The 15898-nt window shown below is 35.2% G+C and overlaps 1 protein-coding gene across 3 annotated transcripts in view; it reads left to right on the top strand.

The window, feature by feature from the left end:
• SCAF8 (SR-related CTD associated factor 8) overlaps window positions 1-15898 on the top strand; it is a 94992-nt gene that overhangs the window by 50973 nt on the left and 28121 nt on the right. Inside the window, exons 14-20 of one of the 3 annotated variants that reach the window (XM_014263513.2) lie at window positions 86-199; window positions 838-994; window positions 2062-2192; window positions 3182-3326; window positions 3822-3902; window positions 4523-4744; window positions 5392-7107. In XM_014263513.2, coding sequence (XP_014118988.2) covers window positions 86-199; window positions 838-994; window positions 2062-2192; window positions 3182-3326; window positions 3822-3902; window positions 4523-4744; window positions 5392-7097 — 2556 coding nt within the window. In that variant the 3' untranslated portion in view covers window positions 7098-7107. Of the gene's footprint in view, window positions 1-85; window positions 200-837; window positions 995-2061; window positions 2193-3181; window positions 3327-3821; window positions 3903-4522; window positions 4745-5391; window positions 15488-15898 lie in introns of those variants that run through there. The other 2 variants (XM_005518417.3, XM_014263512.2) reach the window with 2 other exon arrangements.

Genomic DNA, 15898 nt, shown 5'->3' with positions numbered 1-15898 from the left:
GTAACAGTTGTTTGCAGTGTAAGCCTTTATATAATCTGAAGTACTGATTTTCCTAATTTTTAAGACCACTGCTGTTTTTCCATAGATGATTCCCCCAAGAGGATGTGCTTATGTCTGTATGGTACATAGACAAGATGCATATCGTGCTCTTCAGAAACTTAGTTCTGGTTCATATAAAATTGGATCTAAAATTATTAAGGTAAGGTGATTTTAATCTTAAGGATGCTGTCTGTTTCAAACATAGTACAATTCTACTATGATGACTTTTCTTTTGGCAGCTGTTCATTCCAATGTACAATGTGGAGAAGAAGAATGAAGCAGTGAGGTGTAAACTGCTTTCTCTCTGTGTAAAATGCAGCTTTTAACAGGCAATATGAAAGATAGAAAAATGATATTATGACTTGATATTTAGGAAACATTTGGACAATATTTTATGTAGGTACAGTCTAAGTCCTGTGCCTGACCATTTGGGTCACTTTAATATTAAATTTTATAGTAGTCTTAGGGTTAAGTATTTTATTAAATGTTATGAGGGTCTCTTCTGCCTGCTTGATGCTTTAGGGTAAATCCTTCAAATACTGTATTTTTAATTTCCCCACTAGTGTTAATCTAGAACAAATTTAAGCTTTCTGATGTAATTAATCATACATGTACCTGTTGTAGAGGATAAGTAAACTTCTATCAGGTTCATTTAAAACTCAAACATTGTTAAAACTTTTGATTAATAGACACTGAGGATTGATGTGCAGTGACAGAAACTTGAGGGAAATAATCTGAAATATTCTGTTCCCAGGTTATATGATTTAACCATATTGTCTGATTGGGTTTTGTTTTCAGATTGCTTGGGCTTTGAATAAAGGTGTGAAAACAGAATACAAGCAATTCTGGGATGTGGACCTGGGGGTTTCCTATATTCCATGGGAGAAAGTGAAATTGGATGATTTGGAAGGCTTTGCTGAAGGTGGCATGATTGACCAGGAAACAGTAAATACAGGTACAGGCATTAACAATTCTGATAGTTAGACAGTGTGTTTATTTTGGTAATTGCAAATTCTCAGAAAAATTATTGTTTAGGAAATACTTACTTTTTTTTCATTTACATGGATTTTTCTAGCTCTTTGTTTACAATATAAATGGCACTGTAATAATGAAATCTAGATTATATTTTTAGATTAGTAACCAGTTGATTGTCATGACAATGAGGAACTGGTGGCAGAGCATAATTAGTTTAGGCCTTAATAAACGTTAGCTGCTTGTGATTAAGAAAGTATTATATTCAGGTATAAGACTTAAGTTGAAATTATAACTTGTCCAGATAGGCACAGCTTATGGTATTTTACCTTATGGTATTGTTTCCATAAAGTCAGAGAGACAGGAAAACAAGTAGTGTTAGACCTTATTCTGAAACCCAGTTGAACACTTTGTTAGGTTTATGAAAGATTTATTTGTACTGTATTTTCTTGAAACAGATCAGTACTGAAATAAACAGTAGATGGAGACTTTTACAGTAAGGACAGTGATTCTTCAGTCAAAATACAATCTTGCTTTGAATGAAAATTGAGTATAAATGACAAAAATTAAAACATGTAATACTACTGAAATACATTCCCTTAGGTTACACTTAAAGTGCAAAATTTTTGAAGAAATAGAGGTTGTGATGATGTTTGTTTAACATCAGGATTCTTTCTCGTTGTACAGTTGCCGAGTGATAACATACATATATTGGCTACAGGAGTTTTTAGAAAACAGGAGCATACACTATATTGCAAATTGTTAACAGAATGATTGGTGAAAAAACTTGGCAAGTTTTGAAAAATCAGTTTTTATACAGGCAAAATTAAACAGCATTGCAGGTAGATAAAATATTTTATGTTCTTTAAAATACTCAATAATAAATAATTGCACTCGTTCTTTTCATAATAAGTTTGAGGACTGTTTGTAATGAATCCATGTAGATACTAGATTCAAATTTATTGTTTAAGAAGGAAGAGGATTTTTTAATATCTAAACAAAAATAACACATTAATTATCTTTTTATAATAAAATACATCATTTTCAAAGAGTGGGAAACAGCCAGAAGCTCAGAAGCTGCTAAAGAAAATACTCAAACGACGCAGAGTGCTACAGTTGATAAGAGTACCGTTATTACAACACAGACTGAAGCTTACACACAACCAGTCACTATGCTGCAGGTTGGTATTGTCTGAGTTTGCAAATGCCCCACAGAACTGGTGGGCAGACTTTTTATTCAGTACAGGCGAACTTTAATGCTGAGTTTAAGTGATAAAATATTTTTGATTTAAATCCTTCGTCCATTAGTGTTCATCTCTGAAATATTTTAGAATAGTTGCCATGATTAAGCATAATCTTTAGTTTCATGCAGTTGCTTAATACAGAGTTTTTGTACTTATATTTTTAAGTGTTTTATCTTTCCAAATGTGTACAGACATTTCCAGTTGTTGAACTGACACAAAATTATATGAATGTTAATATATTAGCATTTACTTGAATTGAATTTTGAGCTTTTTCCTCTTTGCAAAAACTATCTTCAGTCTTCTTATCTCAGCTGTCTCCTACACTGTAATCAGTACACTGTAATCAGTATATATTTAAATATTCAGGTATATATTGCATTTATACTGCTTCTAATTACATCATTGTAAATATGATGCACTGTAACAAAATGCATAGCTCAAACAGAAATTTGAGAACTATTCAATAATTGTCAGGATTTTTATTGGGATTATTTGCATTATAATTACACACACTAAACTTAATTTTCTAGTACTGTTCACATACATAAGTTTTTCTAGACACTAGAATCACTGTTTTCCAAGTTCCCCCAAATTACTATATTATCTACATTTTTCTTGCTTTTCTCTCTGCATTTCTGCATTCACCCCTCTGCAATACATACATTTTTCTTCTTGAATAGACATAGTGTTAAACTGTATTTTTGGCTGTCTGAGAATAAAGATAAGAGGATTCTTTCAGTGTCCTTGTTTGCCCATAGTGTACCATTTCAAAATGCAATCTAATTCTTCAGTGTTTGAAATATATACAAAGCCTTTAGTACATTTAGTGCTTGATGTGGAATTGCAGTTAAATCAGTTTATCCCTTTTAATGTCCTTGAATAATATTAAGTATTGAAGGTGCTTGTTTTTCTTTCCATGAAAAAAGATTCCAGTAGCTCCAGCTGTGCCTGCTGTTAGCTTGGTTCCACCTGCGTTTCCTGTCACAATGTCTGTCCCTCCTCCTGGTTATAGCCCAATTCCTCCACCACCCTTCTTGAGAGCAAGTTTCAACCCTTCACAGCCACCTCCAGGTAAGACAGTAAAGATAAAATGCAATGAGCATAGGCAGTTCATGTGCCTCTTTGTCCATCAGAGTTTTCTGTCAGCTACTGGCTACAACTGAGGTTGTAGGTTTTGACTCCTAAATTTCGTACTAGATTAAAATTACTTATATCTAACTTGGTATTATTTTTACCAGTGTATTCTGTTGAGAATAGGAATCATAGCTTTTTACATTTCCAAAAAATTAAAATTTGAAAGTACTTAAAATCAGTCTCCTTACTTTTCAAAAGTTTGAAGCTCTTGATTTTCTTCTTTGGATACTACTGGCAGATATCACTTAAAGATGTGCCTGCAGATCATCTGTAGCAAAGATGGGGTTGTTTTTGAAAACAATAACTGCTGTTGCTTCTTCCTGTTAATGTAGTGTACAGTGGCGCAACTTTTTGGGATAAATAATGCGGGCAATCTTTTACTGCAAAAGTTTTGCTTTTCATGTAATCATTTGTCATCTTTTTTCCATATAGGTTATATGCCTCCTCCAGTTCCACCTGTTGTCCCACCACCTGTTGTCCCACCACCTGTTGTCCCACCAGTTGTTCCAACACGTAAGTTTGATTGCTCTAACAATTGTTTGTATGTGATGAAAAATTTCCTTTGTTTATATACTCCTTGTTATTTAATCAAAAGCAAATTAATTCCATGTAATGGGAAATAGCAACACAGAAGTTGCTGTTAAGGTGGTTTAAGCAGGCATTGAGAAAAACAGTTACAGAGTTTATAATGTAGACTGAAAAATTATACCTAACATGGAGTTACTGAAAAAAGTTATGGCAAATTGTTAATTATTCTTAAGCATAGTTCAATACTTGAACCTTTCTAACACATGTAGCTGTTACTGGAATTATTTGGTCTTAGTCACTGAATAATATATAATAAAATATTTTAGTTTAGCATTCCAACTGCATTCATTTAACATTTAAACGTATGTTCAACTACTGATTGCTTAGGTTTGCCTGCAGCTCATGATCTCTAGAAAAAAAACCTAAATATTACATTGCTGAGTGAGGATTAGAAATTTATTATCAAATATATTTATTATCAGAAAATACACCAGTGAGGGTAATTAATTTCACTTCTTTTGATTTATCATCCTGAGTTCTGTGAAACTAAATTTGAAGGTTTCACTATATGATTACTGTGATACACTTCTGTTATTTCTCTACAGCTTTAGTACAGCCTCCATTACCAATTGCACAAGAGACGATGAAGGATGTTCCTTTTACCGGCCTTGTTCTACCAGTTGGCACAGTTACTAGCAATCTAGCTACTCCAACATTATCTGCTGGAAGTGTTTTTAATCCCCTGCCAATCAACAAACCTGAATCAGATGACAAAGTATCACATCTTACAGACCTTCAGATTTCTTCCAGTGAAAACAGTAGATCTGGTAAGAAATGTTTTCATTATATGATATGATTGTGTACAGGAAACATCACACTCTGAGAGATTTTTGCAAATCATGGTCCACTGAGCTGGTAACTACAGAATAGGAATTTTTGGGTTGTGTAGGGTATCATTCTGAATTTGATTTGGGGAAGTGGCGAGAATCATTTTTGTCATCAATTGATCATTGACTTCTAGAAGCTTATGCTCAAATATGTTTTTCTCATAGTCTCAAGAAATAAAGCTGAGTCTGGGAACCATTAGAAAACTTCTTAAAAATGCAGTTTGATAATTAAACAGAAGTAGCAATGAAAAGGAGCAGGAGAGGGTAGGATAGTATAACATCTGTAGAATTTCATCAAAGATTTTAATAGTTTCATTGCATAAATTGGTGATGGCTTTGGGGTTTGTCAGTTTTAAGCTGCTGTACAGTCTTTACTATGTAAAGACATTAATTTCTGTGGCATAATGTCTGTGTATCATCAGTGTGATTGATATCATGTATATTAGTTATAGAAACTAGGACAGGCCTTGTCAGCAGTATCATCACCACATGCATTAGCTGAACATGGATTAAACTGCATTTGTTTTGAATGCTGCATGTTACACTGGTATTTTTTGTTAACTGTTCTTCTTGTTGCTGCATTTCAGTGCAAAGTGATGTCTCGAGTAGCTCTGGACTTGTTGGAGGAGTGCAGCCACCCAGTGTCTCAAGCAATTCTGGGCATACTGGAGAAGGGCCACCACCCACTGTCTCAAGTAGCTCTGGACTTGCAGGGGGAGTACAGCCACCCAGTGTTTCAAGCAGCTCTGGACATGTAGGAGGAGTGCAACCACCAACTGTTTCCAGCAATTCTGGTCTTGCAGGAGGAATGCAGCTACCTGCTGTCTCCAGTAGCTCTTCTCTTGCTGGCGGGATTCAGCCAACTAATGCCTCAAGTAGCTCTGGACTTATGGCTGGAGTGCCACCACCAAATGTCTCAAGTAGCTCAGGGCTTCTAGCTGGAGTCCATCCACCCAGTGTCTCAAGCAGCCCTGGCCTTCTGACAGGAATGCAGCCACCCAGTGTGTCCAGCAGCTCAGGAGTTCTGGCAGGAGTACAGCCACCCAGTGTTTCAAGCAACTCTGGGCTTCTCATAATGCCACCACCCAATGTCTCAACTAGTTCTGGACTTATGGGAGTGCCACCACCAAACATTTCAAGTAATTCTGGACTTCTGGCAATGCAGCATCCAGCTGCAGTTCCAAACATGCCTCATTTAAATATCAGTAATCAAAGAATGCCAGGAATGCCTGTTATAGATATCCGTCCAGGCCTAATGCCCCATTCCCCTGGACCAAGGTTTCCATTAATGCAGCCAGGAATGCCACCACAGCGTACTATTCCTCCTCCCGCAATCCTTGATCCATCTCTTCACCCACCACCACCTCGTGGTCCTTTTGCTCCAGGAGATATTTTTAATCAAACAGAAAGACCTTTTGGAACACCAGGAAGACAAAATATTGATAACATTTCTAATCCAGAGAAAAGGCTGCCACTTGGAGGTGATAACATTCAACAGGAGGGAGACAGAGATTATCGCTTTCCTCCAGTGGAAAACCGAGATAATCTTAACAGACCATCTCCAGTGGATGTCAGAGATTCTGTTGGGCGACCACCGGTTGATCCAAGAGAGGGTATAGGAAGGCCTCCAGTAGATGGAAGAGAACACTTTGCAAGACCACATATAGACATGAGAGAAAATTTTGGAAGACCAGGTATAGATAACCTTGGCCGAAGAGAGCATTTTGGTTTCAATTCAGACAAGCACTGGGGACAGAGAGGAGATTATGACGAAAGAGAGCACCATGCCTTCCCTATTTATGGTGGCCCTAAAGGTTTCCATGAAGACAGAGAGAGGTTTCGACATGTAAACTATAGGTTTGATAGTAGGAGTGGTGGTCCCAGTTGGAATAGAGGATTTGAACAAGATGCTCACAGAGATTTTGATGACCGCAGAAGACCCTGGGAAAGACAGAGGGATAGGGATGACAGAGATTTTAATTTTTGCAGAGAAATTAATGGAAACAGGTTTGGAAGAGACAGAATGTCAAACAACTGGATCCCGCCTCCACATCCACGGGTTTTTGAATATTTTGATGGGGCCACTTCTCAACGCAAAGTTGATAATATGCCCCAGGTAAATGGTGAAAATACAGAGACAGAAAGTCAGCCTCCAACTGCACAGGTGCAGGGTGATCCAGAACTTTATGAAAAACTGACATCTTCCGTCGAGATAAACAAAGAGAAGAGTGACACAGAAGCTGATATAGAGAGTGAACCAGTGGTAGAAAGCACAGAAACTGAGGGGACATAATCATCACTCAGTAGGTAAAAGATACCTTTTGTAAAGTTGTCATCTCTCTGTAATAGATAAATGGCTGACTGGACCGTAGCAGTTCACTTTTGTCTGCCAGAATTAAGTTAATCTGATGTTCATGTTCATCTTTCACTTAAATAACTGTACAACTGACTTGTATAGAACACTGTTCTTAATTTGAACATGGTAGGTAAACGTTTTTTGCTTTTGGTTTGTTTATTATTTTTTTTTTTAATTTTATTTTATTTCTTTGGTAAAGCATAAACTTGCCCCCAGTTGCTTTTAATTTCACAATGATAAATTAACAGCTTGTCAAACAAAGACTTCCTATGGAAGAAAATGGAATTTTTAGATACTACCCTTAGTTTGGCTATCGAAATTGTTATACTTGAAAACAGGTGCTGGTGTATCTTGTCCGTGTTTTTAGGCTGCTGCAGAATTTTAAAGTATAGATAAAGCTGTGATATTTTATGTTCCTACAATTCGGCAGAAAAAAAAAATGGCCCATGTTACTTAAGGAGCATAACACAGAGATTAAAAGTGATTTTGTAAAATCTACACTATAGTCTCTGTTTTCTCTAAAGTAAGTGTTTGTGATTTGTTCCTCGTACTGCAGTGGGTTTAAAAAATGAAAAAGTACATTTTAATGTTGGGTGCATTTTGTTTTTAGATGCCAATAAAGCATATTTGTTTGATAACAGTGTTTTAGGTATTGTATTTTTTTAAAAAACCTGCAAGCTCTAAAAACTTGGAATCAGCTATGATATGTGCTTAGCCAGTTGTTGCAAAAGGTTTATATTACTTTTGTAAAACCAATGCAACAGTTATAAGTGCGAGAAGCATATGGTTTTTACATCAAAGATCATGCAGTCATATTAGTTTATGTAAATAACATGTATGTAAATATCTGTGTAAACTGTTTGTAGATACCACTTTTTCTGTGTGTGCCTGTGTATGTGCAAGCACTCACAGAATGCTGTAGGCACTTCAATAAAATTTAAATGAAACTAGGTTGTGAAAATTTGCCTTTCACCTTCTTTAGGTAGTAAGATAGAACTTACTTCACTGCAGTACTGTCAGGCTTGTATTTATCTGCTCCTGCTCATTGTTACAACATTCTTACTACTTCTAGAAGGTGGAACATATATACTGTAAGAATATGCAGGAGGATTCTAGCTTACTTTTTAAAATGCAGATATGCATGAAGCCAAAACTTAAGCAAATATTTGCATTTTCTTATTTTGTAATATATTTGGTGTTCTGGATAGATAGATTTAGTGTTTGAGTACTTCGTGGTTAATTGATTTTAATGACTCAAAGTTCAGAAATGTTGCATGAAAAGTAAAAAGCTGATGTTGGTCTAAAAACCCTACATGTTTTTAACAGAAATTGAGAGTTGGGGGGTTGTGTTTTGATGGATCTTTTTAAATTGTTGAGATGAATTGGCTGCTTAGGTAAATTAGTAGTGCTGTTCTCTCCTGTTTCACCTACTTTGCTGTTTGTGTATCCTTTCAATTGGTGGTGAAAGATTAAGCTGTAGGATGATGTCAGATTTTCAGTTTGTTCCATTCAAGTGCATTTCACCAACTTCTTTCAAAATAAGTTCTGTTAAAATTCTGTGTCTGAAAGCATCCTTTCACTCAGTTTTAAGAAAGTTGTTTTCCTCTTGCATAATAAGATAATAAGGGTAGATTCTGTTACATGAATGCCCCTTTGGTAAAAGAAACCTTTTTAGCTCAGATTAGACTTTTGATCTTTGACATTAAATCATTAACATGCAAGTTTTATTTCTTCTTCTGCTTCCCTCAAAAGGGTGAAAGTATGAAAACATCACACGAGTGTAAAGCATTAGCATGCCTTTGAACCTAGAAGCAAGTTACTCATGTGTGCGTAGTCCTCTTCCTCTAGAAGGTGGAATATTTTTTCATGCTGTGTCATAGTTGAATTTTGCAGTTCCAGGGACTTTTATTCTGGATAGTAAACACCTTAATGAAGGTAGCCCTTGGAAAGAGTGGACTTGAATCAATTATTATCTATTGTGCAAGTAGTAGTCATTAGGTATGCATTAAATAACCACTGCTTTGTAATGGACCTTGCTGATGTGTTTATTACCAGAATGTGTCTTGGGAGTTGAGATGAACAATATTTAAAGGTCCATGTATTGTCACGGACAGTCTGTCTCCAAGAGCTCGACCAATGCTGCTGCACCACCTACTCATAGTGTTCTGGTCAGGCAGACTTGATTGTGTGAAAGCCCAAAAGCACAAAATAGCTCTAAGGATGTTTTATGAATTTAAGATTAAGGGGTTTTATTTCATTTTAATACGTTCAGTTTGAAAAGGCTTCAGTCACAGACAACAGAAATAAATACTCAAAATCAAACACATATTGGCAGTAGCTTTACTTTTTAAACGTTTTGTTAAGAACCTCCTGAAAACTAGAAGTTAGTCTGTTGTTCTTCAAAACTGGGAGTGGCAGTGTGCCAAGTTGTTCATAGTATGAAGTTTTAGGTAAATTACCAGGTGAGAGTTGTTAAACAATTTGGTTGGTAGTGGTATAGAACAATGCATTTAATGAATCTATTACCTTTGTTAATATCCTTCAAACATTAATAAATTGGCTACTGTACATATATGTTACACCATCAATTTCTAAACACTGTTTTTTTGTAGAATAAAAGTTTGTTGTACAGTCTTCAGTTGCATCATGTTTGCAGCTAGAACTGTTCTATTTCTTTATTTAAATAATGTAGCATGCAGATGTGTATTACCAAAAAATAGCCATATTTAGAAACTTGAAGGGACTTTATATCAGTGAAACAGTCTGGTTTCTTTATCAGTTTCTTTATTCTTCATCTGTTAGAAGTTATAAATGTTTCAGAGCTGTAGTGAAGACTTTCCTTTTTTATTGTAGATTAAGCCATCATAAGCCAATGTGTGCACTGAAAAGAACTGTCCTGACACCTGGACCAATTCTTTGATGTGATTCATGGGAGTGACTTTTAATTTTGGCTTTTGCAAAGGAGAGAGTGAGATTGGGACAGAAAGAAGATGGGGCCCAGGCATTGGGGGTAGCAGTTCTGGCTTATGCCTGTTGCTGTAGTGATGAAAGGTTGTGGATTCTAGGAACTGAAGAAGCTGATGTATGATTCACATAACTAACAGATATATTGAAAAATATTTTGGGTAGCTTTGCAGGCAAGATGTATTTAGGTACACACATTTACTTGAAAACGGTATGCATCAGTAAGTTGTTTGACATAATTTACCTTTTTAAACAGACTGTGGTTCTTCACTGTAGTGCATTTGAGTAGAACACTATATCCAATAAGATGAAATGTAGCCTTCATTTGCTATAGGGACATGATTTCCTTTCTGAAGCCTTTCTGTGTGAAGTACTGGTACGCTTTCTTTTTATGTGTGGTACTTCCTTTTGTTACAGACTCAGGGGAATATATTCTGTTAGGTTCCGTTGCTTCAGTAAAGTTCTATAACATACTTAGAGCCACTTCAGTGATTTAAATGACTTCATGAAGTTAAGGAACTTTCAGCCTGAGTAAGTCAAGATGGGAGTACTGTAATCAAGCCAGTAGCAAGGCATGCACAGGCATTACTTAAGCACAGTTGGAAAATTATAAAATAAACTTATGTATAGAAGATATTTAGAAGATAAGCCAGTTTATTACAGAAGTCTCTGAATATACAATTTGAGCAGTTTTGACCACATGCAAGAATATTTTCTGCTGGTGAAACCAAAAGTACTCTTGACTTTTTCCCCTAAGTCACATCTTCAAGTAATTTGATTTGAAACTGATAGAAATGGATCCTAAATTTCATTCTCTGTCTTTTCAGTAATGGTGACTGTTACTTGATAATGGGAGAGCTGAACAGACAGAATGATCAAATTATTTGGGTTGAAAGGGACCATAAACATCATGTAGTTCCAATTCCCATGCCATGGGCAGGGGCATTTTCCACTAGACCAGGTTGTTCAAAACTGCTCCAACCTGGCCTTGAACACTTCCAGGGATGGGGCATCCATTATTTCTCTGGGCAACCTGTTCCAGTGCCTCACCACTCTCATATTAAAGAATCTCTATCTAATCTAAGTCTGCTGTACATCAGTTTAAAGCCATTGCCCTGTGTTCTATTACTACATGCTCTTGTAAATAGTCATACTCCAGCTTTATAATTTTAAAACCTATTCAGAATATTAGGTATCATCAAGAGTAGCTGGACAAATTCTTGTTATTAATTCACGTTATTAAAGAATCTTACTTTCCCTTTTTTGTTACTGTTGATTCAGGTAATTAAAGGATCTTTCTTTCCCTGTTGTGACATCTACTGCTGATTTTTTTGAATTTTGCAGTAATCAGATTTTTCTTTCAACTTCCTTTCCACAAGTAAGCATGCACTGTGAAGCCATTTACTTGTGTAGATGAGAGATTGTTTTAAAAGGCATAAAGGCAGGATGTCATTTTTTAATTTGAAGCTGCTTATTTGAAGAAGAATGGCAAGCACATCTTTCCTTAATTGTAACTAGTCTTAAGTTTTTCCTTGAAGGGCTGTCATAGTGATATTGTTCACTCCACTTATTTGGTTCAAGTTTTTTGGGTGCACAATAAACATAATTTAATTAGTGTATGTACATGATATTTCATAGTCAAGAAAAGTAGAACTATTAAAAAGAAAATTCATGATATCTCTTTGAGTAATAACTTACATATAGGATCTGAAAAGTGATTCTTGTCAGTGATGAAAGTCTGTTAATAGGGTTTTTATTGAAGTTGGTAAACTGTAAAATTGTATTTGCCATTAGTCTTTTATTCCTATCTTGCACGAACTTGATGAAAAAGGGTTGTCTCGGTGAATATCCTACTCTTAATATCTTTTATATGCTCTGCTACCAAAGATTAGAGGAGGCAGTTCTAGCAGTCTAAGCATGCTTACAAATGTAAAGGGTTTTATGATGTATTGTACAGTTGCAGATGAATATGTTTTCTCACTCAAAGAGTTTAAAGTGCACATTTCAGCACTTGCATAGTAACAGTGATATTAGTTGTATCACTGGTTTACTAATGTTACTCTGTACTCTGTCATTTTTCTTTTAAAGTCACTAATGCTAATTTTAAATTTCCTTATTTAATGAAATTATACTAAAGCCCTCAGTCAAGAGAGTATTTTGTGCTTTGCAAAAAAGCAGTACAGTCAGAGAGCATTGTAACTTGTAAATAGGCCAGTTGAAGATTTTTTTTCCTCCCTGATTTAGTGTTTCAATGCTTCAAAATTCCTCTTGAACGATTTTCTGTATGCATATCTGTGTCATAATGGATATGCGTTCACATTAGTGTGTGTTAAGGTTTCTGTTGAAATGCAGAAAAACAGATTCTTTAAAGCAGATGACTTGATGTAATTCTCAAACATTTCACAGGTAACTTCAGAGCCATATTGATTTGTGTACTAGAACATTACAATTGTGTGCAAGCCAGTGCAAGAAATCCTTACTAGGTGAATAGGTGAAGAGTGTTAAATGGATATAGAGTTGTTAACTCAGATGTAGGTTGGTAGGATTCACCTAAGCCATTGTTGCAGGGGCTTTGGATCTGAATGTCACTTCCACGCCAAATAGAGATTGTATAGTAAGTAATGAAGCTTTTTCTTGATAACAGCAGGAATTAAGTAGAAATAAAGCGTATCTCAGTGTGTAAAGTCCTTTCTAAAAATGCATTCACCTTCATCCAGTCAAAGGAAGCTGTCACTACCACCTCAGTTCATCAAGGGCAAAAAAATATTTTGGATTTGTGCTGTTTCTGGGGTAATCACATCTCATTCAGCAATGCAGTAAAATGCAGTTTTAAGTGTGCCTTCAGTTCTTCCTTTTGAAAAGGACCATTTATTTCAAACTTCAGACAAAAATGTAGAGAAAATCAATAAATTTTTGTCTGTAGAATTTGAAATGTGATTTTGAGTTCAGTGATTTTCTTCCAGAAAATCTTTGTAATTTCAATTGTGTAAATACATAAATAGTAAGTGTACACTCAACTTTAAAAATGTTTACTGAAGGTTGTACTAGTTTGTCCACTTCATTTTCATTTTTTTTTACATACTTGTATTACATTATTTTATCAAGCGATTCTATCACAGAATTCCTCTTACAGTAAGTTAGAAATACCTTTGAATTATGTCATTCGGTTGCATAACTGAGATGTTTAAATCTAGGACAACCGTAAGTCTTTATCTTGAATCTCACGGATTTTTTTTGTGTAGTATGACTACCAGTATAGGTAATTCACTATTGAGGACCCTAGTGGTAAAGCTGTCTGTGATTAAAAGTAAAATACTGACAGCAAATTAAAATTCTTGCTGACTGTTTTGGAATTTTGCTGTTTATTAAAAGCAAAATAATGGCATCTCTCCAATTCCATGATGATAAAAAAACTATATTAAAACTATGAACTTGGAGGGCTGAAGTCCTATGAATTGATCAAATGAGTGAGGTGCCCATTACTTTTTTTAGAATGTAAAACTTTGAAGTGACTAGAATAAAATGTTATTTTTACAAAATATTTAAATGTAATTTTAAAACTTTGTGTGCATACTGCCTGTAGTTTCTGTGTGTACACTTCATACATGCTTTGTTCCTCCAATCCTCATTTCATGACCAGAAGCACTGTGGAAAACAAGAAAGTGGCACGAAATAGCATATTCTAGCAGACACTGAAAACACTGTACAGAGTGGATGTATATGTAAACCAGTGGACAGATAAGGTTATTTTCAGCAGCAATAGCTTGTTAGCCTGATTTGAAATGAGAAAAATAGTCAGTAAGCATGAATAAACCTTCTTTTTTTTCAGATTCAGCAGAAGTTAGTGTGCATTCTGATTAAATATTTACTAATTAACAAGCAAGCAAGCATCCAAAGATTTTAAATACTCCTGATCTTTTTTCATAGTGTTGCTCATACCTCAATTAAAAATGAACACCCCCTCACCCAGTCCCAACAGCAAAAAATTCCCACAAAACTCAGGTAGGTGTAAATATTTGTAAGCTTACAAGGTTCTTGGAGGTACAACTTGATACAGATGTTAATATACCTGTTTGGGTATCTAAATACTTTAAAACCCAGCCAAAAGCATGACGAATTATCTCACTTGCAGGGAATGTGCTAAGTTTAAGTGTTGGTGTAAAATCCAAGATTATTTTGTTCCTTGTTTATCTCCTAGTCCAAATACTGCCCTTGTTCAGGGTTCCGCTCTGAATGCTGATTGGAGAATGTTCTGATTAATGCCTGTGTTACCTGTTCAATAAGTAATACATTCTATGTATTGCATCACTGTAATACAGACACCAGTGAGGAGTTGGGAGTGATGCTGTTTAAGGCAAAACTATCACAGAAATCAAAGAGGGAGATTACCAAATTGTGTGAATCTCAATCCCAATCTCAATCATTGCTATTGAGGAATGACTACTAGTACAGAGATAATTACTGATTACTTTTAATTATCTCAGTAGCTAAAGGGTGCATTTCACAATAGTATCCCAGTTTGACAAATGCTGTCTGCAGCATCTCTTGCTTTCTGCTATCTGCAGAAAAAAACTATTGATTAAAATTGTTACATTCTTTCATGTTATTGCTAGAGAATTTAAAATACTGCTCCTTAAGTGTAAACCAGTATGCGCCTCACTTGTTTACCAGTGAGACATAACTGTTTCATTAGGTCCAGGATTTCAAACTCGGTCTTGGGTGTCTCAGTTTCTTTTTCAGGGCCCTTTAGAAGAGCAGGTGATAGAAGATTATATGGTTCTAGTTTCCTTGATTTTTCTACTGCTTTTAACACAAAGCCTTCTAGGTGATAACTTTTTTTCCTTTCAAATTCTCATTCCTGTGCAAGTATTTATGAGTAGGCAGTCCTTATAAAGATTTTATTGGGATTCTAAGAGTATGATGAAATAGATAGTATAAAATGTCTGAAAAAAATTGCAAACACTAGACTTGTCTAGTCCTGGGCTAGGAAGTTCATAGAGTTCATAGAGAAAGAAAGTAAGCAAATTAAAGCTACTTAAATGCATTGGTCTTATCTTCTACCTCTCCTAAAACAATTGTACTTTCTAAGTAGATTTTTTCACTGTAGCGTGTAGAACAGCCCTTTAATACGTGGTCAGTGTTCTTTGTTCAAAATCCGTGATGTCCTCTAGCTTTCTTTTCTTCATCTGCATACTGCTTTTTTTTGAAAGCTTATGTTTTATTTAAATAGCATTTTTTTTCTTCAAAGGATTTACAAAAATGAATGCACTAGGTTAATAAAGTTTTCTTATTTCATTTTACAATGTGCTGCATAACTCTCCTCAATGAATTTCCTTCTCCATGGAAAGTTCTTATATTTCTGTATTAACCAGAATAGAAGTAATGAATGACATGTAAAAAAAAAAAAAGAGAGAAATAAAAATTTTATTCAAAATTATATATATTTGTCATGATAGTCTGGTTCTAGCATGTTCAAGAATGTAATTAAAATGGCATTTTTCACATGTCCTGGCATATTATCCCGTCTAATATGCAACTTGAAAAATTGTGCACAAACTAGAGCGGCCTCAGGAGCTGTCCCATGCAACTTGTACATAGTAGTGAATACCAAAGTCTTGAATTTTCCTTTTCCACTCTTCTCGTTGTCACCAGATGTTCTAATTATTCTTAGTCAGAGTGAAGAAATTTAACCAACCAAAGATTGGCTGAATGCTATGAAGAATTTCACTTTTCCCGGCTTGGAGAATGAATTTGTTCTAAATGTCTCTCATCTT

This window comes from Pseudopodoces humilis, chromosome 3 (assembly GCF_049639895.1).
Source record: "Pseudopodoces humilis isolate 2021_Gansu_Grassland_sample_001 chromosome 3, ASM4963989v1, whole genome shotgun sequence".
Classification (NCBI taxonomy): Eukaryota; Metazoa; Chordata; class Aves; order Passeriformes; family Paridae; genus Pseudopodoces; species Pseudopodoces humilis.
Note: the sequence above shows the minus strand (reverse complement) of the source record. Positions and strands in the feature narration are given on the sequence as shown.